A 25,235-nucleotide genomic window follows, 5' to 3' on the forward strand; every position below is an offset into this window, starting at 1 on the left:
CACTTACCGTGCTCCTGTCTCTGCCTCTTATTTTATGTGTGTGCGTGTGCGTGTGCATGTGTGTGTGTGTGTGTGTGTGTGTGTCACATGGCTGTCTGACTTGTATAGGTAAGCATGGGAGGGTGAGGAGGCATCACTCTCATGAGAAAAGCAAACTTGAGTTTGCAGAGAATCAAGAGGAGCTGAAGAGGGGTCCTGGGGCCTTGGAGGATCAAATTCTTTTTGTTCTTAAAATTTCCCCCTCAGAGCTCCACTGGCTCTCAGGTAAGGTGCAGCTGAGGAGAAGCTGGAGGGAACAACTGCTTACCACGTCCCAGATGACCTGCCTGCTGCTGTGTCAGCCATCAGTCACATGTGTCCTCTGAGCCTTCTTCCTCTTTAATGGTGATTGAACCCAAGGCTACATCACTGGCCCTTTCTTAAAAACCTTTTCTTTCTTTCTTTTCTTTTTCTTTTTCTTTTTTTTTTTTTTGAGACAGTTTCCTAAGTTGCCCAGGTAGGCTTTGAACTTATAGTTCTCCTGTTTCGTCCTTCTGTGTAGCCAGGATTCCAGGCCTGCACCATCTGTGAGGTACACGTCTTATTTCTTTAGAGATGGGATGAGATGAGGAACATCAAAATTCTGTCCATGAAACACATCCAGCCCTGCTGCTGATTCCCATTGTAAACTATGTCGCTTTTGATAGAGCACTCAGAATTTTACACCGATAATATGTTTTCATACAGAATTAAGATAACTCATACTTTATGAATCTTGTCTTACTGATACTAAATTTTACTCTGCCTCCATTAAGAAACCCTTTGTTATAGAAAATTTGGAATATATTAACACACAGAAGCTGACGTTTTTGTTACCTAGCTTCAGGAATAGCCAGTTCACGCCTTGTCTTGCTTCGTTTGTACTCTGCTCACTTCTCTTTCCCTCTATGATTTTGAAAATCTTAGATTTCATTGTTTGTACTTTAATCTTCTTTCTAACCAGAAACCAGCTGGGATATAGCTCAGTGGCACACTGTTTGCCTAGCATGTGCAAGGCTCTGGGTTTAGTCCCTATCTTCTGGATCCATAAGACGTTACAAAGACAGCATAGAAGGCTCCCACACCCAGTGGCAGCCATGAATCCCGTACCCCTCAGTGTCACCAAGACGGGGATTACTGAGAATGCTCGGTGGCACTCCTGTCCTGGGCAGGCTGCTCATGTGCTGACTGGAGGTTTGGTGTTGTGGAGGACTCACCGTTAGACTGGCCTGGCCTGAGCGCAGCTGGCTTCCACTGAAGCTCTGAGGACTGACAGCTGTGCTCTTTCTCCTCAGTTGATCATACCAGGGTCGTCCTGCACGATGGGGATCCCAATGAGCCAGTTTCTGATTACATCAACGCCAACATCATCATGGTAAGCTTGACTTTTGTTGTGTTCTCTGCCCATCTGTTGGTAGCCTCTTTATACCCATGACACCATCTTTCAAATGCTTGAAGGCTTTTCTTCCTAATTTCTAGCCTGAATTTGAAACCAAGTGCAACAATTCAAAACCCAAAAAGAGTTACATTGCCACTCAAGGCTGCCTGCAGAACACGGTGAATGACTTCTGGCGGATGGTGTTCCAGGAGAACTCTCGAGTCATTGTCATGACCACAAAGGAAGTGGAGAGAGGGAAGGTACACACTTATCTTCTCTCACCTCCTTCTCCCCTCCCACCCCCCAAGCTCTGGGCTCTGTGTGCTTGGATGTGTTTCTGGATGGTGGTGGTGTATGGCTTTAATCCCAGCACTCAGAATGAAGAAACAGGCAGATCTCTGAGTTCGAGGCCAGCCTGGTCTACAGAGTGAGTTCCAAGACAGCCAAGGCTACACAGAGAAACCCTGTCTCAGAAAACAAATAAACAACAAAATATTGAATGTGTCAGGTGGGTCTGGCTGACCCCCTGGAAAAACAGACTTGACTGGATATGTCTCAGTGTATGTATTTATTTGCCTCCTCCTCCTCCTCCACTTCTCTGACTGTTTTTAAAGACACAGTGTCTCATAGTTCAGCCTAGCCTTGAGCTCTGCAGGAAAGCCTGGTGTTTAAAGGGACCCCTTAGAGCTCCTGCCTTTCAGTGCTGGGATGCAGGTGAGCACCTATGGGTCCAGCGTGCTGTTCAGTGCTTTCTGATTGGAGCTCATGGAGTGCTGTGGAATCATGGATTCTTTTAGTTACTGTTTGCTTCTGACTTTTAAAAACCAAGTCCCACTTCTCTCAGTGCCACTCGAGGAGCCATACAGAAGGCTGCTCAGTGCCACTCGCCTAGCCCTAGCTACATGGTGGAGTCATGTCTGTTCTCTTTCCCTCTGTCTGAGCCGGGACATGTCCTTTGTGGAGTGTGCTTGTTCCCAGGCCTGACTGGTGCATGGTTGGGAGTTTTAATATTTTCTGTCTCCTGACATGATTTTTCTGTTTTGATCACAGGACTGTGTTTATAGTCACTGTTTTAACATCCAGATGTGCTAATTCTGTTGTTCGTATCATAAGCTTTCTTCTGCAGATTAGGTAAGGTGGTGTTACCCTGCTGGGTCCAGAGGCAGAAGCAGAAGAGGGAGGGACCTATAGGAACAGAGTATATTGATGCCACAGTGTCACCCACACTGCACTCCTGTGAAGGTTACAGCCGCCTTTGTCCCACCCGTCCACTCTAGCATGGAGACCCTGCTGTCACTGACGTGAACTCTCCTGCACTGGCTCGCCCCAGGCTGTGCTTCCCACAGTAGCTCCTCCCTTCTGCCTCTCGGTGGGACTTGATAGACAGCTCGTGTCTTCCACTGCCAGTACACGTGGGCCTGTAGCCCGTGGTCTGTGCTCAGCTGAATGAACAGTCTTGTTCCTGTCTTTAATTCTTCATAGGCCTATGCTTGATTGGATGTGGAGGATTGTTGTATCAACCACCTAGCCATCCTCTGTCGTCCTACCCCACACTCCAGCCTCATAGCCTTGAGCTGAGCTCCCTACTTCCTTAGGAAGCTGCAGGTTCCCAGAGTTCTTAGTACGTCACACCCCCAGGAAAGCAGGCAGCTTCTTGAAAGACTGTGCTGTCTTTGCATCATTCCAAAGTGAAATCAGCTTATAGGGTTTTAACATCTGGGTTTTATCTGTGTTCTGGTTAGAGGTTTTGCTTGGATAGCCTCTATTCCTTTATATAAAAATTGAGTGCAGTCTTATATATAGAAGCTATCAGAGACAGATGGGGCTCTTGGTAGTTGAATCTGGCAGCCGAGAGGCAAGTGATGGTGCACGGTTTGGTTGGTGTACTTCTGCATGCCTTTAGCAGTGATGTCAGGTGTCCTGAGTTCCTGGGCTCTGCCCAGTTCCCGCTTCCTGCTTGATGGAGATGTCAGAGGAATCGGGTCAGCCACCATTGGAGGTACAGTTGGAAACTCCAGAGCAGAAAGACTGTGCAGGATGGGCCTGGGCCTGTGCTCAGCTCCAGTCCTCACCTCCTCTACCCAGTCTCCCATGTCACCCTGGCAGTGCACACAGTAGCCTTGGTTTACAGCCCGTGTCTCTCACTGCACAGAAGGAAACCCAGACTGTGGCAGCTCTCCTACGTAGTAGCCCTGCAAACACGCACAGAACTGGGCAGAGGGTTGCAGGTGTTGACTCAGCTAAAATGTCCCTTTTCAAGATGATTTTGTGTTCTCTGATGAGGTCTCTTTAGTGACCAGAGAAATCCTCCGAATTGATTGGCCAGAAAACAGCACCGTTACATTGGCAATGATAGAAATCCAACTAGACTGTTACACACAGAGTACGAGATCACACCATCAGCTGCTCCTTCTGCCATGCTCCCTCCCCGCCTTAACCACTGCTCTGTAGCTAGCGGTCCTCGGTTCTCATCACCCGTAAGGTGCTCTATTCTGGTTCCTTGCTGGCGTTCACTTGGGTGGTTTTAGAAAGTGGGTGTCTGGGGTGACTGCTTCCGGGAAGACAAACAGAGCATGCTCTGTCTTGGGCTCCTCATAGGTACATGGTGGAACTGTTCCTCAACTGGACAAGACCTCTTTCCTTTTTGTCACTGTTACTGTCTTCCTCAGCTGCCTGCCCTGTTGTTTGTTTGGTTTGAGACAGGGTCTTGCTATATAATTCTGACTGGCCTGTTACTACCCAGAGCAGCCCAGACTTACACTTGACGTGATTCTCCTGCCTCTGCCTTCAGGGACTACAAGTGTGCACACTCAGCTTTCAGTCTGCCTTTCAGGATCCCACTATGCAGCTGTGGTTGGCCTGGCCTGGAACTTGCTATGTAGACCAGGTTGGCCCTGAGCTCACAGAGACCTGCCTGTCTCTGCTTCCCAAAACTAGTAATGGTGCGTGCTTGTCCCATCTATCTGTTCCTGAAACCAGCAGCCATTGCAGACTGTTTTCTCAGTTCTGGGAAGCAGCTGTGGCCCATGTCAGATGAGCCTGGATGTAGAGAAAGCAGCTGGCTCAGACCCTGGCTGCCACTCTGAGCGAGCTGCTCACACTTGGGCCAGAGAAATCACGGACACGGTGATAGGACAATGGCAGCCATCTGCCCATCCCCAGAGTCCCACCTTCTATCCCCTCAGAGTGACTGGAGTGCTGGGATTGCAAGCTCTGCTTGCTTGGGGACGTCTTTGCCTGTTTCTTCCTCAGAGCTGAATAAGCAGGTGTTGGCTCTGCTCCGCTCTGCTCTGGGGCGGGGCGGGGCGGGGCGGGGCGGGGCGGGGCGGGGCGGGGATGAGGCCAGCCTGTCTTCCTCCCCTGTGGCCGCCTATTTGCATTCCTCTGTTGTGGGCCTTCTAGAGGACGAGGCAGGCCTGGACCCTGCTGCTGTCACCAGGAGGCCTGGGAAGACAGGACCTTCATTGCAGACCCGGGCTTTCACGAGGCTTGGATGTTAACTGGCTCCTTCTGCTTCCTGCAGAGCAAGTGTGTCAAGTACTGGCCTGATGAGTGTGCACTCAAAGAGTACGGCGTCATGCGTGTGAGGAACGTCAGAGAAAGTGCTGCGCATGACTACACCTTACGGGAGCTCAAACTCTCTAAGGTCGGACAAGTAAGTATATTGTCGGATTCTAAACACCAAGTAGCTGCCCATGGTTCGCAATCATTGTGGTGCTCCGCCCACATTTCAGCCTTTGTCCTGTGTCCTGTCACTCACTGATTGAGTGCCATTGGGTGCCTCATAGATGCTGGGCCCAGTCTGGCTCTACCGTGCCTGTAAGCAAGAAAGGCACAGGCCCTGCCTTCACAGAGCCTGGAGAGGTGGGGTAAGGGTAACCACCAGCTTCCTGGCCTTCAGCTCTTGTGATTTCAAGCGTGACTGGGACATGAGACAGGGTAGGGAGGGAAGGCCTCTGAGAGGTGACACTTGCTGAGTTGCCAACCAGAGGGGCCATGCGTGCAGGCACAACAGGCTCCAAGTAGGAGGAGCAGCAGCTGTCCCAGGGCCGTCTGTGATCAAGGTTAGTGCCATAGCTCTCCTCCCTGGCTGTGGCTCAGATCAGTCCTGAAGGGGCTGACTCCAAAACAGAATGGGTTTGGTGTGGAGTCATTTTGTGTGTTAAGAAGAGCCTTGTTTGATTTCTTTGGGGACTCCTGGATGAAGAAACCACTTTCGTCCTCATGGATTAAGGCCAGCTACGCTGAGAAGCCCTGCACTCAGATAGCGATGCCCTGAGTGAGTGCGGCACTCCCGCTGGAGTGAGCTGGGCCTCCGAGTGGCCTTCTGGGCTCCGGAGTTGTTTGAGCTGCATACTGATATCCTGACCGCAGGAATGGGGTACTGGGCAGGAGAGCTTGGGGAGGGTGTGCAGAAGTACTCTTGGGTTAGGTCTTGTTGGAAATAGCTTTAAAAATTAATAAATTAATTATTACTTATAATACTTAGTAATGTTATAAATAAGATGATTATTATTACTACCACTACTGTTACTTTGAGGTAGGGTTTCACTATGTATCCCTGACTGGCCTGGAACTGGCTACATAGACAAGCTGGGCTCAAATTCACTGATATCCTCCTGCCTCTGACTTCCTAGTGCTGGGATTAAAGGTGTGTGTCGCCATGACTGTCTGAGTATTTTTATTTTATTTTGATTATCTGGCTGGCCTGGAACTTGTACATAGACCAGGATAGCCTCAAACTCACAGAGATTCACCTTCCTCTCTCTCCAGTGTGCTGGAATTAAAGGCATGCCCCCAATGCCTGACTCCTGAGTATTGAAGTTTATTTATTCAGTTGTACATTTACCGTGTATATGTGTGTGTGTGTGTGTGTGTGTGTGTGTGTGTGTGTGTGTGTATGTGCATGCATGTATGCATGCACAGGTTAGAGGGCCATCTGTGGGAACTAGTTCTCTCTGCGATGTTGTTGGGGATGTTGTATTACGAGCTTTGAGCTTTGTCCACCGTTTGGAACTTGTCTCAATTCTTGTGCCCAGTGAGCATGTATACAGCTGTGATCTGGGAGGTCTCTGCAGCCCGTGGAATGGGATATTCCTCCTGGCCATGAGGCCTACTAGGAGGTCTCTGTTGGTCCAGGCCTTTGGCCTGCTCTCATGTCTTCAGCAGTGGTCTTTCCTGCTGTACTTATTCCTTTGCTTGGGAATGGAATGGAAGCAGTGAGTTTTGGGCCTCTGGAAAGGCATTTGCAGGGGTCAGGACAGTTAGGCTATTGGAGGGAAGGGAGACAGACCAGAGGTGTCTCAGAGCTTGAGTCTGAGTGGACAGCGTTGTTGTGGCCAGTGTGAGAAGCCAGAGCAGACTGCTGTGTGCATGCATTGAGCAGAGCTGTTGATCAGGCCTCTCCATCGGGTGTCAGGAGTTCTGAGGGCACATATGTTTCTAGCACTGTGCTGCTTGCTGGGGACAGACAACACAGGTGTTGTCTCCACTCTCTTGGGTTACATTGCACTGTCTAGATGACTTTGAATCACATGCCCTGATATGTCACTGTAGAGTGCAGTTAGGGCCGAGTCCAAGGTGCAGTATGCTGAGGATGGGTCAGGAGAGGAATGGATACATACCTTGTGACCAGGCAGCCACAGCGGGAGCTGAGCACTCACCCTCTGACCCTCAGCACTGGAGGGGATGAGGCTGGTGCAGGGAGAGCTTAGGACCAGTTGGAGGCTGTCTAGAGTGGTGAGGGGAGATGGTGGGAATTGGCCTGGGGTGGTGGTGGTGGTGGTGGCAGCAGGAGAGCCGGACAGCAGAGGCTGCCTTGGGATTCTTGTAGAGGAAGTGATAGGTTGGGTGGTAGTGAGCACAGGATGACCCTGTAGCCCCCAGACTTGCAGAGTAGGCTGCATGAGGGACAGCAGGGATTCTGTGGGAATTCTTTGAGCCATGGAAGTGCAGATATCAGGGAGGCTGGGCAGAGGGCTGTGACCCAGTGTGCCATGGTGGGCTGGGTCCAGCCACAGCTTTCTCCTGTAGTGCTGGGAGGAGGGAGAACAGAGCCTGGGGCTGATGGTGAGCAGAAAGGATCTGTTCAGAGTGCTCTCTGAGGGGTGTGTACATGGTGAGGGCGAGCCACGGGAGGTGTGCCTCTTGGCATACCTGTGGAGGTCAGAGGACAGCTTTCAGGAGCTGGTTCTCGTCTGCCATGAGGTTTTCGAGGATAGCACTGGCCTCGTCAGGTTTGATGGCAGGTGTTTTACCTGCTGAGCTGCCTTGCCAGTCCCCTCGTGACACCTCACGACTTGTCAGTGTTCCGAGCAGCAGGCAGTGCTAGTGAGAAGCTGTTCATCTTGTTCAGCACCCCTCCTTCCTCGGGAAGGAGTGACAGTGCTGTGTGGCTTGTCTCTGGGGACACAGAATGCTGCAGGTCTTGCTCCATCTTGTGATGGTGGCGCACTTCACTTTTCTCCTGGCCTGGAGGCCAACATGGATCCCTCCGGCTCCCGCCTGGCCATGACAAATCACCCGCTGTACAGCACTGATGAGCAGCGATGCCTGGCTAAGAAGGGGTGCTGCCATGCAGCGCGTCCATGTGCGCTCGCTCTCTCTCGCTGACCTGTCTGTGACCCATGAAACTGCCTGGGTGTCAGGTCACTTAGTGACAACAAAGCTAGTTTTCCATGTCATCAGCAATTTAGATGCATGTAGCACACAGGAGATTTTTTTTTAATCGCAGTAAGAGTCCTTGGATGTAAGGAGGTTCACCAGTGTTGGTTGGTATTGAAGTCTCCCTCCCTCTGAGACCCCCGCCTTCCCCTTCTCTTTCCCTCACACCTTCTGCCCTTCCTGCCCTCTCTTCTTCCTTTCCTTTCCTCTGGACCAGCTTTGAGCTTCTGTGGCCGAAATGGTCCTGGTGCCTCTGTCTGTTGATCCCTGCTTGTCACTAAGATCAGCCAGTATATTCTCAGTCCCCACCATTACTTCCTGTTAGCTGAGAGAGCCCATTGTTCAGCTCCTTTAGTCCCTGTGTGAGAAACAGTTCTTTGCAAATGCATTTGGGGGTCGAGTTTGTAGCGGTGACTATAGTAAGGGTCTGCCTGGGATTTGAACCCAGGTCTCACCATCTAATTCACAAAGTCCATTTTCTGGCTGTGATGGGTGTGGGTGCCTGCGTGAGGCCTGGAGGGCAAGGATCCCTCATGGCCTCTGAAGGTGAGTGCTGTCTGACTGAGGAAGTCAGGGAATATGGCCGGCTCCGATGACTCAGGGCTGTGCCTTGGCTACATTTTGCCAGCACAAATTGCCTAGCCTGGATGTCTTACATCACCTGACAGGCAGATGCTCCTTCTAGGCTGACCCATTAATTCTCAGAGAAGCACTCTTGGGGCCAGAGAATGGGTTTCCATTCTGGAAGGTGCTAAGAAAGCTCAGCGGCCACGATTCCTCAGCCCTTGGTTTATTTCATTCTGTTCTGGCTTTTCTTGGCTCTACTCCAGGGAAACACAGAGAGAACCGTCTGGCAGTACCACTTTCGGACCTGGCCAGACCACGGCGTGCCTAGTGACCCTGGAGGTGTGCTGGACTTCCTGGAGGAGGTCCACCACAAGCAGGAGAGCATCGTGGATGCAGGCCCTGTCGTGGTTCACTGCAGGTGACAGCCAGCTTGGTTTCCTTTAATAGTTTCCTTAACTTAGGGGTGCGGGAGTCACGTGTTCTCCGTGGAGATGTGACGCGCCGTTCCCAGCACTGTGCATGCTGCTCATTCAGAGGCCGTCCCTTCCCACATAGGCCTTTGTGGAGGCTGCCCCAGGGCCACCACAGCGGAGTGTCTGGTTATGAGGGATGCTTTGGTTTCCTCATTCTCATTCATATGCGGAGCCAGTCCAGAAATGGGTGAGGCTTTCCTCGTTGGTCACTTTTTGTTGTTATTTTGAGATAGGATTTCACTGTGTGGTCCAGGTTGACCACTGCCTCTGCCTCCAGAATGTTGCGGTACTGTTTCGTTTTTTTGTTTTTTGTCTTTTTAAAACCACCATAAATGTGGGTTTTGCAGCTAGGTTTTGGCTATTTAAGAAAGAAACGGACACACATTTCTTCCTCTGAATATCTGCTGTGGCCTTCGATACAGGAAGCCACAAGTCTGTGGGCAAGTATCTAAGCCCAGAAGAGCCATAATTTGTCCAACTGTTTTCAAGTAAAACTTGTATGAAACTTGGGGGTAGAGATAGGATGCCACGTGTTGTTCAGGGCCTCCAGGCTCAGCACTGTGCACCTCATGGAAAACCTCCCCTCGTACCCCTCCCCAGCCTCAGAGGCATCGTCCCCCCAGACGCTCCCTAGAGGCTTACGCCAGGACTTCCCCCATGGACGGGCCGGGGAGGTGATAGTAGCTGTTTCTAGATACACCTTGTAGACCCAGAGCAGAGCCTGTAGGCATTGATAACGTGCTTCTGAGTGAGACTTCCCTGCTCTTTACTCTTCTGCCTGCAGTGCTGGGATTGGCCGGACAGGAACGTTCATTGTGATTGATATCCTTATTGACATCATCCGAGAGAAAGGTAGGTCATCTGGAGGACAAGAAGCCGCAGTTCCTGTTTCTAGTTTGTGACGGGAGAGTGCCAAGAAAAATAGTCGGGGAGAGAGGGTTTGCAGGAGAAAGAAACAGTCATGGAAATCCAGATGAGATCCACTTTCAATGAACTTTGCTCTAAAACAGTGTCCTAGCTCTGTCTCTCTCCTGTCACCTGCCACTCATCCCCTCACTTGTGGGGTGGCATTCTCGGGAAGGGAGGGGCTTCTGACCCACTCACTTTGTCCCAGCATTTCTGACATTGTTGTGAGCATTGGCTCAGGAGTCCTGCCCCACAGCCTCATGCGTGGCTGGTGCTGAGGGAAGGGCGAGCTGTGCCTTTCCTGCTATGGAGTCCAGTGCCCAGCGGCTTACCCTAGCTCTGTGTGCTCCTGTGGCTCCACGGTCTGTGCTTTGCAGGTGTGGACTGTGACATCGACGTTCCTAAAACCATTCAGATGGTACGGTCCCAGAGGTCAGGGATGGTCCAGACAGAAGCACAGTACCGGTTCATCTACATGGCCGTCCAGCACTACATAGAGACGCTGCAACGCAGGATCGAGGAGGAGCAGGTATGGAGTGGGGGCTGACACGTGGGCTCAGCTCCTGTCCAGGCTCCTGGACTTGTGCTCTTAGCGCCAGAGCACGGGGTCTCTTCACTGGGGAAATGTTAACAGTTGGCCTCCCTGAAGCTGTGTCACCATCCACTGCCTCCCAGTTCAGGGAGTGTGGAGCCATCATCATGAGCTGGCAAGGCTCTGCCACCCACAAAGGAAGCGACTTTTACATGCTAGGCTTAGAGCTCAGGGCCTACAGTTTCCAGCCCGTCTCAGCTTTGCTCTAGGCTGATGTATCCTGATTCCGTCTTGTAAAATGAATGCCTTATTTTTAATAGAGCATGGCAGTTTGAGCCACTAATTTGGCTGCATTGAAACAGTGAATTTCAATTTTAATAAGCTCTGCATAATGAAGAGTGTGCAGTTGGAGCCTTTCCATGTGAGGCTATTCAGAACAGACACAAAGCCCAGTCAATTAGGGTGCGCCAAGCGAAGGCAGATGAAGGGAGACGTTCTCCTGGGGAGCCTCTCTTGTCCCCTCCAAACGCTGTTGTGCTACAGCAGATGGGTGCTCTCTAAACACCAACCATGGCTGTCCTTTTTATTGCTGTTGCTTTCCAAAAAGCCCAGGAGAGGGGACGTGGTGCGTGTCACAGTGTGCCAGGCTGTCTCTTAATGAGTAGCTTTCAAAAAAAGAAAAAAAAAGAAAAAAAAAGAAAGTGATCATCTGGTTGTGTAGCCCTGGCTGGACCTGAAACTCAATATGTAGATCAGGCTGGCCTTGAACTCAGAGATGCACCCGCTCTGGCTCCCAAATTCGAGATTGAAGGTGCGCGCCACGATACTGGCCTGGAAGAATAGAGAGAGCTTGAGAGCCAGAGGGAAGGCCCTTCCTGAGTTTAGGTACAAAGACACCGTGTAGAGTGGCAAAAACATGTTGAGAAACCGAGTGTGCACAGACACTGAGGTCACATGATTGATTGACAAGCCACCCATCCCCAACTTTAGTTTTTTAAATATGAATTCAACATAAACAAATTTTTGGTGGTGTCAAAGAGCAAACCCAGGGCCTTATGCAGGCTACATCAGAAGTGTCGCCGAGCTGCACCTGAGCCCCATGCACACTAAGTTAGCGCTGCACTGTTGACTTGCACCTCCGCACCTCTGAGTGTGAGGCTACCCTGAAGGTCTTCTACACATGTCCTCCAGCTACACTTAATTGGGACCATTCCTAGTTTATGCTCAGAGAATAAACTTAAAGAGGCAGCCCACGGTTGCTTAGCCTGGCCAGGAGCGATTCAGGAGACCCTGTCATCTCACAGGGAGAAGCCCTGTTTCACTTGGGCTGCATTTGTGTTAGAATTGAAGGACTTTGGCTGCTCCTCACGCCTTTTACTTGGTGCCTTGTTATTACTGTGCAGTCCTCTCTTCGATAAGACTACTAAGATTGAGGCTATAAGTTGGGCTTAGGAAATAATTTGGGAAAAAAAAAAAACCTTACTAACTTGGTTGACTGGGGGGAAGGAGTGTTTACTGATGGGGACACAAAGCATGTGTTTTGATCACTTACATGTTAGCAAGTGAGAGTGCCTGCTGATCCCACCTGAAGAATGCTAGCTTGCACTCACTCATCATTCATTCATTCATTCACTCATTCATCCATTCATTCATACATGCACTCATTCATTCAGCTAATCTATTTTTAATACTAGCATGTGTTAGCACTGGGTAATTGTATTAACTCTGATTTGGGGATATGGAACTTTGGTTCTTAAAAATAAATACAGGACGGGTGTGGTGTGGTGTGGTGTGGTCTGGTGTGGTGGAACACGCCTTTAAGCCCAGCATCTAGAGATGAGACTGGTCTTTATGAATTCAAGGTCAGCCTTGTTTACATAGTGTGTTCTAGGACAGCCAGAGTTACACAGCAAGGCCTTGTCTCAGAAATAAACATACGTTTCTGTACATACATGGCTTGGGCTGGGGTGAGCTCCCTTGGTACAGTACTTGTCTAATACACACAGAGCCATGGCATGGCTCCACGTAAACCTGAAGTGGTGGCGTGTGGCTGGAATCTTAGCCCTTGAGAGGTTGAGACAGAGGAGTGAGAAATGCAGAGTTATCGTTTGCTGTGTATTGAGTTCCAGGTCAGTGTGAGCTATATAGACATTGTTGCAAAAACAAAACAATGAAAAAGAAAACTGCACACAGTCAGCTGCACACAGGACAGTCAACACCCCCTCCCTGCTTATTTTTAAATATAGCTTGAAATGCGTATGAGCCTGTGTCCGTGTGGAAGGAGGAGGGCCTTGGAGCCCTTGGACCAGGATGTGTGCTGCCCAGTGTCGCCGAGGGGACCTGAGCTTTTCTCTGCAGAAACACTTTGTACCCTTAACTGCTCCACTGCGGCTCCAGCCAAGCCCGGCAGACTCCTAAATTAAGCAACAGGACAAAACTCATTTAGGATAATGAATTATTTCAAAATGCAGTAATTTTCCAACTTGGGATGAGTTAAGTCCTTTGGGAATAAAAGAATTTGCTACAGAAGGTGAAGGAAAACAAGAAAGTGGCAGTTGGGTGGAGAACCGTGGGAAAGGAAGGGGAGAGAGACAGAGAGACAAAGACAGACAAAACACACACACTTGCCAGCAAGAAAGAGATACACAGACAGGCGAACAGAGGGCAGGACAGAGCACTATGGGGACAGTCAGTCCTGGGCCACTTGCTTATTAAGAGTGCCTCTTCTGTTTGTTCTTTCAAGACAGGGTTTCTCTGTGTAGCCCTGGCTATCCTGGAACCCACTCTGTAGATTAGGCTAGCCTCAAACTCACAGAGATCTGCTTACCTCTGCCCACGCAGTGCTGGGATTAGAGGTGTGCACTGCCAGTGCCCAGCTGAAAGGAATGTTTGTACACGCTTCTCTGCTTCTGAGTGTATTGGTGCATGATTTACAAAAGGATGTTCTGTTACGTAGTCACGACTCGGTTACCAAGTTGAGGAGGCGAACTGAAAGCTCTGTGTAATCTACAGGTCAGGGCTGGAGCATTGCCCGGGATGAGCGCCCTTACCAGAGTCCATCCCAGGACTACACACAAGCTTGCCGGGCATGTCTAAACACTTGTGTAGCCTGAGTACTTGGAAGCTGAGGCAGGAAGACTGGGAACTCCAGTCTAGCCTGGGCTATGTTAGCCCTTCCCTTGATAAAAGCACAATCAAACAAGAAATCAAACATATGTCTTGGAGAGAGAGCTCAGAGGTTAAGGATACACTGCTTTTGTAGAGGACCCGAGTTCGGTTCCCAGCACTCCACCTTCAAGGGATTCTACACACACGCGTACACACACACACACACACACACACACACACACACACACCCCTCATTTGGCTTCCTCAGGCACCTGTCCTCATGTGCACACACAGACGTACATGTGACTCAGAAAGCTAAAGTAGCCCGCACTCACACTCAGATTTCTCCAGCCTGTCTTGCTGGTGGTCAGGGTCACATGGCGTGCACAGCATTCAGTTTCTTTCCTGTTTTCATCTGGAATAGTTTTCTATGTCACGCTATTGCTCTTGCTCCATAGTTGGGACATTCCAGAGAGCTGTCGTTACACCCTGTAGCTGAGGAGACCCAGGCGTGCTGTGCCTGCCCTTCTGCACCGCGTTAGCGCCTCATTGCTAACTGGGTTGATCCAAGTCAGCCAGGTCAGCTCTGCCTCGTGGAGAAGATGGTGGTTAGGTTTCCTCACAGGGAAGTTAGGATCAAGGCCAGCTGGGCACGGTGGCACAGGCCTTTAATCCCAGTACAGCAGAGGCAGGGGGATTTCTGTGAGTTCTGGGCTACATAGTGAGACCCTGCCTCAAAACAAAAGTCCTGTGACTGTGTATTGAAAGTGCCCCGAGTATTTTGTGTGTGGAAATGCGGGGGGATGGTTGTCATGGTTAGTGGGTTAGTGCGCCCAGCACCCTGCAGCCCACTTCTTTCTGTGTGTGCTGAGATTTGGGGTCTCTTCTCAGCAGCGTTCAAGTTTGCCCCACCATGTCCAGTCCAGTGCTGAGCACGAGGCCTCCAGTGTCATGGAAGATGCTGTGTCTGAGGATACGAACTGTGATCAGTGTCTCCTGTCCCTGACAGCCCCGCCCTTAGTACAGTTTCTAGAAGTCTAGGGGTGCTCAGCTTTCTGCGTCTGGTGTTTCTCATTCAGCTTGATGGTCTTCAGGGTCACCCGTGTCTTTTTTTTTTTTTAAGATTTATTTATTATATATAAGCACACTGTGGCTGTCTTCAGACACGCCAGAAGAGGGTGTTGGATCCCATTACAGATGGTTGTGAGCCACCATGTGGTTGCTGGAATTGAACTCAGGGTCTCTGGAAGAACAGTCAGTGCTCTTAACCACTGAGCCATCTCTCCAGTCCCCCGCCCCATGTCTTCTTTGCGCGAGTGTATGTGTGAGTGTGTGAGTGTGAGTGTGCAGTTGCTTTCTCTCCCCCTCCCTCCCTCCCTCCCTCTTTCCCTCCCTCCCTCTTTCCCTCCACATCCTTGTGGGTTGGGAAATGGGAACAGACAGAAGCAGACTCCTTTGCTTTCAGTTTCTATCCAAGCCCTGCACCTAGGGGCCCACTTCTGTTTAATGGGTCACATGTCAGACGTTCCAGTAGCTCCCCAAACGTACCCACCTGTGGGGACTTTTCCCCTTAGGGCTGGTACAGGACCCTGCGAAAGAGTCATACACTGCTCTGTGGACGCTGTGGGCAGGGGGAGGCAGAGGAGTGGTATAAAATGACCCCAATTTAAGAGGGAACCCTACCTCCTGTGGAATGGTGGGGCCAGGCTTGGGCAATTGGAGGGTAACTGATAATAGTTTGAGCAGGGTGGGAGGCAGAATGGGGAGAAGCAGAAGCAGGAAGAGTACCTGATGGGGTGTGGGGGGAGGGAGTCATGGTGTTCAGAAAGGAGTCAGGCCAGGGCTCTAGGCTCAGAGGCAGCTTGTCTGCACAGTTAGGAAAGGTCAGAGGAGTCCCCATGGAGGATGCGTCACTGCGCTCTTAGCCTCCTGCCCCTGCACACCAGGTGCCCATGGATGAGTCTAAGCACGCAGGCTCAGTCAGGGGTTTTCTGAGGGAGGCACTCCCCTCACCTGTGAGTGAAATAGAACCTCATCCCCACACGGCAGCCACAGCACCGGGACCAGCTAACCTGACGGTCTTCCTAAATGAATGCTCGACTCTGAGCTGCTTCTTGGGCTGCTCTCACTGTTCAGATAGTTCCTGCTGGCCACGTTAATTGCCCCTCCCCAGAAAACACTGGTCACTGTGCAGAAATAAGTGGTTTTGGTTTCCAAGAAGTGAGGGAGAAATGGGTGGTTGCTGTCAGTGAGTGACATCACTGTTGTACAGGGAGAGAGTTGTGCAGATCCACTGGGCAGCATGGTTCAACCATGCCGACAGCTTTGCTAGCAGGGGAGCTTCTCCCTCCTTTTGCTCCAGTTCCTTTTGTGGGTCCCCCTCCCCCTTATCCTTTGCTCTCTCCTCCCCACCTTTCTGCCCTACCAGTTTCAGTCTCAGAGATGGGATTTAAAACAAGGTCTCTTTCTTTTATGTTTATCTTATTTATAACCATGTGTCTGTGTGTGTCTATGTGCACACAAACACAGGTGCCTGTGAAGGGAGAGGTGTCAGATCTCCTCTAGCTGGGGTTATAGCTGGGCAGGTGTGAGCTATCATATGTGGGTGCTGGGACTTGAACTCTGGTCCTCTGCAAGAGCAGCATGAGCTCTTAACTGCTATTTTATCTCTAGCCCAGAGATGAGGTTAGAATCCTGTTCCTCCTGCCTCCTCCTCCTGGGTGCTGTGATCATGGGTGTGCAGTGCCCTCTCCTCGCTGCTTCGTCTCCCAGAATGGAAGGCGTCCAGAGTGAAGAGAGAGTGGCCACTGAAGAGTCCCGCTTTGATCGGATTTGTTGCCTTTGGCCTGGGAGCACATCCATGAATGGTGCTCAGTGGTCCTTGCCACCTTGCATAGTGTGTCCATCTCTCCGCATCCGAGGGGACTTAGTCTTAGACATGAAGCCTGTAGGCTCTCCTGTCCCATGTATAAAGGGCTTGGCTTTGTAGAGAACCTACTCACTCCACCTGTGGTCTTCATGTAGCCGGGCAGGCCTTGAACTTAGGGTGAGTTTGCGCGTGCTCAGTACAAATGCATTGTCAACGGATATTCAGTGCATGGAGAGCGGACTCGACAGGGCTCTCCTCTGCTCTCTACACGGGTGTGGCATGTGTGAGCGCCCACACCTCTCACATACACACGCTCACACCTCTCACACACGCAAGCACATGGTGGGATGAGATTACCTTCCTGTTGATTTTCTCTGCTGGTTTCCTTGCCCCACCATTTCATCTTCCGATGCGGAGGTCTTTTCTGAGGTATATAGGAGGTAGGTTGGAGGGTTGGGGGAGTGTCTCACTGGCTCAACACATGCCCAGCATGGTACAAGGGCTCTGGGTGCCATCGCCAATACTGCTAAATAAATAAAGTGCATTATTGTGCCTTCCACCCCTGCACACAGTGGTTAGAGCTCGTGCAGTAGGAGGAAGGCCTCTGGCCTGCATCAGTGGGCAGTTCCTGCATCCCTCCGGCTTCCGGGTCTCCTGGGGATGTGTTCACAGCACATTCCTCCTGCAGGTGCTGGGCCGGCCGGGAGCTCCTGACAGTTTGGTCAACATGTTAGTGTTCTTAAGAGTCTAGCCTGTCCATCTGTCTGTCTCTCTCTCTCTCTTCCTTTGATGAAATAGCCTTCTATTCCTGTGTTTTTCTAAAAGTTGAGTCCACAGTCCTTCTTACTTGTATTCTTTCCCACTTTCAGAAAAGCAAAAGGAAAGGACATGAATATACCAATATTAAGTATTCCCTGGTGGACCAGACAAGTGGCGATCAGAGTCCCCTGCCACCTTGCACCCCAACGCCACCCTGTGCAGAGTAAGTAGTGATGCGGCAGCATAGCTCTGGTCAAAGCTTGCTGTCTGTATTCCTCTCTCATGCTTGCTTGCTGCCCACTGATGTACATGGGGCGGTCAGGCGCAGGGGCTCTCTAGGGACTGTGTGGACGATGTCTCGGCAGGGTTTCCAGGCCCCTAACCAGTAGGCCTGTGCTGGGCCCTCTGGGACCCTGTGGGGCCCTAAGCATGCTGGGAAGGGTTCTCTGGGGAAATCGTGTTTTCCTTTTGCAGTGAGCATTATTTCAGAAGCAATGCTGTCCTTACAGTGTGTTCTGACTCTGAGTAAGAATAAATAAGTTCTGTATTTATGCGTGGACAGGACTATGATCTGCCAATAAGAGTTTTTAAACCAAAGGTCAGAAAGTCAGAGCCTACAGGCCTAGCTTTGCTCTAGTAAAGGAGTTCTTCTTTCAAACAGACAGACAGACAGACAGACCCCTCAAAACCCAGCAAGGTGACAGTTGCACAGGGGCAGCCGTCCTAGTGGGAGATGGCGGGCCATTACGAATGGGCATCTTGCAAAGGAAGCAGCAGGCAGCTTAGGGACAGGACACGGCTTAGGGACAGGACACGGCTCAAAGCTCTTTCCACACACCAAGCAGTGCCAGAAGGGGGTGCAGTGCTGCTGAAGACAGATTGTTCTTAAGGAGTGGCTGCTGCATGGCGCTGCTTCAAGCTCATTGCTTCAGCCCACAGGGCAGCTTGCCCCAGACTGCAGCCAGAGCCGTAAGAGCACGCTGCCTGCTGACCTTGCAGCTTGGAGAATGAATACCTCTCATGGAAGCACTCAGATCTCAGGAAAGGTTTTGTTCCAGAGGCATTCAACACGATGCCATCTTAACGGTTTGTGCATCTTTGACAGGAAACTGACATTTCCAGAGTGTGAGTTGAACTAGAGACACACCCAGAAGCAGAAAGGGCCCAGGCTCTGTCAGTCAGACTCCAAGAGGGACTGAACTTAGGATGAAAGAAGGAAATTAGCCCCTGGTGCTCACTGGTTTTTCACTGACACAGCACTGTGAGAACTCACCAGTACGGTGGCTCGGAGAGCTCAGGTGGTACAGTATTGAACCAGCAGCGTGGCTGCGCCTGTCTACACGTCCTCCTTTTGTCTGTTAGTCTGCTTATAGCTCTTGAAGTCAGTGTCCTTAGGCCACTTTGGGGTAAAACACCCCAGTCCTCTGAGCTGTGCTTTGTAGCCTGCTACTGAAGACTCCCGGGAGAAGTAGGACTCCAGTTGAAACCACATTCACAGTCCAGGAGACCCAGGTCCCTGCATTTTAAGTGACAGTTTCCAGGCTGTTTGGCCAGGTTAGGATTGAAGTCTACTGTGACCTCTTTCCTTCACTCTGCTCCTCCTGTCACCCCAGTGCTTGATGTCTGTAAGAGCCCAGACTTACATGTCTCACACCATGGCTTCTCCACCCCTCATGCACCCTGGGAAAGGAAAACCCCAAGGCATAGCACACAGAGGGACCATCTGGCCAGTAGAGTCATCACACATTGGTTCTTTCCAGAAGGGCTTTGCAAGCTCCTGGGTTAAAGTAAAACACACAGGGCAGTATTTGTTAGCCAGTCACGTGGCCAGCAGCTGTGCTGTCTGTACCACAAGGTTGCTCTCTGCCCTAACATTTACTTTTCCTTTCCCCTGGAATCCCACTTGTTTGCTTCTGCTGTGGGCTTTTAAAGCCCCGCTGACTTTAATATTGGCTCTACACAGCTCTGATAGAGAGCAGATAGAGGCCTGTGTTTACATTCTCTCTCTGTTAAACACAGAAATGAAATCATGTGGGAAGGGTGTTCTCTCCTGAGTCACCTTCCCTCCTCCTGCTCTGTTCTGCCCCAGCAGGCTGACTGGAGATACTGGTGTCTTAAATCGCTAGCTATAGTAACCTGCTGGGGAGCAGCACCTCACGCTACTCACGCTACTGGGTGAGCACCCTTCCTACAAAGCTCACCAGTGACTGACAGGCAACCTGCCTTCGTGCTGTCCCATGTAGGATGCACACCTGAGATCCTGGGCCCCAGGGCTGCTCAGAGCTCCTGTCCTCTTGTCCACACAGCCGGCTGATAGCCTTCTTTACAGAAGGAGACTAGGCCTTTGGGTGCTTTTAGTTCTTCATCCAAGGCTCTAAGGGTGACTGGAGCCCTCACTTGTTGTGATGCCTCTGTGGAAATGGCCACAGTCCCTGTCTTGTGTGCACCTACTCCTTCACTGCCCTCCAAGCTGCCTTCCCTCCATTCACGCTCTAGAAGACAGGATTCCGGGCTCCTGCTGATTTTCCAACTTCATAATAGTTTGTGTCTGATGTCCGTTTTGAGAGCCAGCTCCTGGGTGAGGAGGGGTCAGTCTTGGCCTAGCTGGACATGGCAGTCAGGTAAGTGTCTTCCTTCTTCTGTCTACAGAATGCGGGAGGACAGCGCTCGAGTCTATGAGAACGTGGGCCTCATGCAGCAGCAGAGGAGTTTCAGATGAGCTTTGGGTGGCAGCACGCAGGTATCACATACCAGGCTCTCCCTGGGGCCGAGCACAGCGGTCCAGACAGGCAGGCGACTTGTTCGTGCCAGAGCAAGACGCCCTGTGACTGAGTCGTGCAGGCCCTTTCCTTGCCTGCCCCTCTCCAGGCCGGGTTTGCTTTACAGCTCATTAAGTCAGATCAGTTAGCTGCACGGGATGGAGTGGACTTGGGTGGTACATGCCCTGTTGTTTGTGACCTCTTGGCATCAACAGCAGGGGTGCCTCTGAGGACGTGGGGTCCCAGGCTCCCCTGGGTTTTGATTTAGTCGTTTCTCTGTGAGATGCCTCCCTGTCTTTTGTGGTAAGTTAGAAACACGCCGTATGGTATCACACATGGAAATGTCTGTCAGTGACAGAGTAGCTCAACAGAAAGCATTTATTCAGCATGCGTGTGCGTGTGCGTGTGCATGTGTGCGTGTGTGTGTGTGTGACATGCTAGTTTCAGTGCCCAGCATCTCCCAAAGAAGGTGTAAAGCTTCCCATGCTTTTAGATGTGTACTCCCTAACAGTTGTAACTTGTTTCTTTCTCAGATGTGAACTTTCACCCCTTCCCTAAAATGTCAAGAATAGACGAGAAAGTTTCCAGGACCCGTGTTCAGAAGCTCACCGGGGTTGACTGACTACCTTTTGAGAAGCGAAGTTTGGAACCATTTGAAGAGCACGTGCCTAACCGGCACCTCCTTTCCTCAGCTAAGGAGAAACTGCTCTGCGTTGTCGACAGTGCTATTGTCATGGAATTGGTTTTGAATTGTGAAGCAGCTAAATTGTGCTCTGTATTTTCTACATTGTGGGACTCAAATTCTAGTCACGGGCAGGATTTTGTTTGTTTCTTTTTATGACCTTAACAGACCTGTTAAGACCTGATTTTTTTTTTTTTTTCTTCCTCTCTCTTTGAGGAGTTATGGGCTCCTTGTAAGAAGAAAGGATTTAGGGAAATTCAGGCACAGCCTCCCCCAAAATCACTGTTCATCTTGCTGCCCTGCATGGGGCTCCCAGTGCCCTGGCTGGTGGCTGCTTAGGGTCCCTCATCATCACAGAGACTCACTGTTTAGTTCCAGGGACCCCAGGGACTGGGAGGCCAAACTGTAGGGTTGCATCTGGTGAGGGCCTCTGACTGTGCCACACTGACTGTGCCATGGGGGACATGAAGGTGGCCTCTCGTTTATGGCCTGAGCCCACCACACCTTCAGCAGCCCCTTAGCATCTCTTCTGTCAACACCGTGGCACTGGGGATCCTTGTGCTTCCTGCAGACACGTGCTGGGGCACATTCAACACAGACTGACCTGGTCAAGGACAGTTCACGTTTGGTGGCTTCTTTTCTTTAGTGAAATGATCGTTCAGTCATTGTATTAGAGGGTCAAGGGATAGGGATAGGAAGTCATGGTTCAAAGGCCCTGGGAACTGGCGTGTGAGAAGTCTTTCCTCTGAAGATGACTCCTTGGCTTCAGGTGTGGACAGAGAAGCTGTTCTGGGAAAAGCCACCATGTTGTCTGTGTACTGGAGTATTGGTAAGATCCCTGGGTGAGCAGTATTTGGTCCTCACTTGTCCCCCACCCCCATTCTTCAGTACAGCAAGTCTGACCTGGGTTTCATGAGCCCCTCTGTCCTGTGAGGGTCACTTGGGAAGTTGGCAACATGGTCAAGACACTGGGCTTCTGTTTTAATGTGGTGTTTTCCATGTCTCTTCTCCTGGGTGTCTGTGTAGCCTCACCAGCAGAATGGCTGGTCCTTAATGTGTCCCCCAAGTTGCAAAGGCAGAAGTGGCCAGGCCTTCTTCAGACTCAGGCCTGGAGCGACCATGACTTCTTCCATGGCTGCTGTGAGAGAAACAGGCTCAGCCCAAGGTGTGGAGTGGTGGTCCCATGCTCTGGGGCCACCAGTCTGTCAGATAGCCCCAGCCCGTGCCATAGAAGCAAGTGGCTGTAGTTAGCAAGAGCCCAGGCTGCTTATAGTAGCTGGTGTAAGCTGTGTGTCAGATGAGAAATGTACAGCGGGCCTTCTCGAAGCTTCTGAGTCAGCTTTTCTGTCACCACATGTGTGCTGTACCATGCACCTGAAGACTTGGTGAGTGAGTAGATGGGAGCTCATTCTCCGGCGCCTTGGCTGAGGGTGAAGTGGGGTAGTCTTGGCCAGGCCTCCTGTCAGCTCCAGTCAGATGCTTCTGCCCTAGCCAAACAGCGGATCTGCTAATGTTCTGCCGTAAGTGCCTTCTCCAGAGCTGTCCCTCTGCCCGAGTGTTGATCCTCGAGAGCACGTCTCGACGAGAGCTTCCAGATTCGATGCTCATGACCAAGCAATGGCACAGGCTCCACCTGCACTCTTCTTGCTTCAGTTCCTGAAAGGAAGGACTGGACCTGCCCTGCAGCTGCCCTTTCTGGGGCCTCCTACTCCCTGGTAGCCTGAGGTAGTTGGGGAGCACAGGGGCCACCGTTTCCTTAGAGCATGTGCATCCATCCTTGTCCTTCTCCGCTGAATTCAGTTGCTTCAGAGCACACCGTGGCCTGGCCGGAATGTGGAGACTGCTGTCTTCTCGGCGAGCCCGCAATGAAATCAGTCAGTGTTCACAGCCGGGTCCCAGATCCCACTCTTTATAGCACATTGTCACAGTGAACTATGTTGGTTGTTGCTAATATCAAGACTCTGGACTTGGAGGGCAGAGTTTATCACCAGCACACAGAGGTTAGCTGAGCAGCTGATCTACTGAGCTAACATTTCTACCTGCAGCTTGAGATCCTGGAGCAGAGAGACCTGTGGTTGGCCCGTGTTCAGCACAGCAAGTGATTTCCTCCGGATTCCCTCCTAGAATCCAGCCAGTGGCCATCCTCCCGGGTCTGTCAGTGTGATGGAAGGTGGTCGCAGGGTCTGAGGAGGGCGCTCTGTGTGTTGGTGTGTTGTGGACTCTGGAAAGAGGAGGTGTGGAGGTGTGGATTTGAAACAGTGGGGTGAAAGTTGCACAGGTGGTTCATGAGCAAGTCATGGCACAGGGCCAGCACTGAGCAGATGACATGTGACACACATGGTCCCCTCACTGCTGAGCCTTTTAAATTAGAAGCATAGGATTTTGTACTTGGGGAGGGGTGGGGTAGGGAGATTGTCTAGCGCATGGCCTTGGTTTCTAGAAAGCTTCACTTGAGAGTATTAATGCTTGTCACACGGTGTGCGGCCTTCCTGATGCCCCAGGCTGCCTCTGCCATTGCAGTTGGTGCCTTTCTAATGGGAAACTGGGGCTGGGAAATGGTACCGCCAGCAGCTCAGAGGTGCTCAGCATTGTTTCCAGGGGTTTGCTGGGGGTTCAAGAGCATGAGTCCTGTTTTCCTGCAACAGGACCGAGGTAGGTGCACTCAGGAGGGAAACACAGGTAGAAGTGTGGGCTCTGCTCCTGTTGATTGTCTGGGGACATTTTACATCGTTTCAGATGCCTGTCTTAGGGTCTGCGCTAGCCCACCATTTTGTTGACTCTCTTCCCCTTCTTGGAAAGAAACTCCCGAGTAGAGTTTACTGCATCTCCCATCGCTAGCAGCTCTGCTCTTGCAGGGTGTGCGGGACACAGCAAAGCAGAGAGCAGCTCCTGTCGGTGCTGTAGAACCTGGCTGTGCATCAAAGTAGTTTGACAACTTCCCCTCCTAAACCTCAATCATGGGATTAATAATATACCTGTTTATTTATGACCTAATTGTGACTCTTATTACTAAAAGCTAGTGGGAAAGGCCCATCCAAGAAGCTGGTGACTAGACTCACGCTTAGCTTTCCCACAGCATAGGAAGCATCAGGCAGAGTATTAAATATAATATTTTACTGATAAACCTGTCCTTTAAAAGGAACGTGTTTTGGGTGTCATCATTTTGGTGTGAATCATGTAAGTGTTGGCTGTTTGCTGTGTATTACACTTTAGTGTCAGGAGACGCACTCAGCGGGCTTCTGCCCACGCATATCGTGTAGTCTGCGGATTTTTAAGTGACATTAACAGAATAGTTTGTGTAGAGAAACCTCAAGCTGTTGCCTCCCCACCTGCGTCATGAGTGTATGTGCATCCGGGTATCATCAGAGGCAGTGTATTTGTGAGCTGTCTGGAACTAAAAGTGAGAATAAAACCATTTTCTTGTATCACAGTGTTTGTCATTTGCTCTGCTGTCACGTCTCGGGGGTGGCGGGAAGAAGTTCGGTGGCAGCTCAGGTGGCCCGGAGTGCCTCAGGCACTGTGCACAGCAGTGAGTGGCCTGGCACGCAGGGGACAGGTAGCAGCTCCGGCTGGAAGGACTCGGGAGTGAATAAAGACCCAAACCGGTCACTGTGGGGATGACGGGGAAACAGGGTTGGCCGAGTAGTGTTTAGGTGCACGTCAAGGGACAGCACTGCCCTTGGGGACATTGGTGGTCCCTGCACAAGTCATGTTCAAGCAAAAGTTTGGTCTGTATCACCGAGTCACCCCAACTTCTCACTGAGGTATTCCAGGCAGGCTTCCTACTGCGAGCCATGGCCTCCAGCTCTCGGCCACCTTCCTCTGACCACAGCATGTACCGGACGGAAAGAAACCGTTTACCAAACACTGAAGTAGGTACTTCTTAGTCCTCTGTTGGGAAGGAAGGCATTGGGGTACTTACACTATAAAATGCCATGGGTCTTAGGGTCTAGCCCAAGCATATCATAAAGGTGATATGATCTACCCAGTCATTTCGCTCTCCAGAAAACACAGATCGCCTTTTAAATGCCAGGCTCTGAGCCATGCCAGACAGGAGAACAAAACCCCAAACCACCTGACATGGTGCCTGTCAGCCAGGAGAAACATCCCCATATCCCCCCCCACCCAGAGGGCAGGTTAGAGGTTATTAATGGGATGTTCCTACTGAAGGTGCCTGACAGGGCCGAGACCTCACGGGGTGAGGAAGGAAGAGGAGCCAGGCCACCTCAGTGCAAGGCCTCTCCGTGCCTTAGTTCACATCCTCCTGAGATCTTGGGCTGTACATGGAGGGCCGTGGTGAGATCGTTATAGTCGCTGTTAAAGAGCCCACTGGTGTTGTGCCTCTCCAAGATGGGCAGGTGAATGCAGTCCCTTCCCAATGGAGTCAAAAGTAATACCTGTCCCTGTCTCATACAGGCAAACTAAAGTACAAATTCATCTGAGATCTGGGTGGCCGATGAATTTACTGGGCACCTTACAGAGTGTGGGTGAGGGGTGACCGGCAGTGTGGGTGGTACCCTA

General features: G+C 51.0%; 1 protein-coding gene across 2 annotated transcripts in view; it reads left to right on the plus strand.

Annotated features, from left to right (window-relative positions):
- Positions 1-24,139, plus strand: part of Ptpn11 (protein tyrosine phosphatase non-receptor type 11) — a 59,759-nt gene extending 35,620 nt beyond the window's left edge. The window contains exons 8-16 of one of the 2 annotated variants that reach the window (XM_032886360.1): positions 1,314-1,393; positions 1,498-1,656; positions 4,920-5,051; positions 8,878-9,044; positions 9,884-9,951; positions 10,383-10,534; positions 17,384-17,496; positions 19,923-20,013; positions 20,566-24,139. In XM_032886360.1, the coding sequence (XP_032742251.1) occupies positions 1,314-1,393; positions 1,498-1,656; positions 4,920-5,051; positions 8,878-9,044; positions 9,884-9,951; positions 10,383-10,534; positions 17,384-17,496; positions 19,923-19,992 (941 nt within the window). In that variant the 3' untranslated portion in view covers positions 19,993-20,013; positions 20,566-24,139. The remainder of the gene's footprint in view (positions 1-1,313; positions 1,394-1,497; positions 1,657-4,919; positions 5,052-8,877; positions 9,045-9,883; positions 9,952-10,382; positions 10,535-17,383; positions 17,497-19,922; positions 20,014-20,565) is intronic. The other variant, XM_032886361.1, reaches the window with a different exon arrangement.
- Positions 24,140-25,235: the final 1,096 nt, after the last annotated feature.

The sequence above is a fragment of the Rattus rattus genome, chromosome 16 (assembly GCF_011064425.1).
Source record: "Rattus rattus isolate New Zealand chromosome 16, Rrattus_CSIRO_v1, whole genome shotgun sequence".
Lineage (NCBI taxonomy): Eukaryota > Metazoa > Chordata > Mammalia > Rodentia > Muridae > Rattus > Rattus rattus.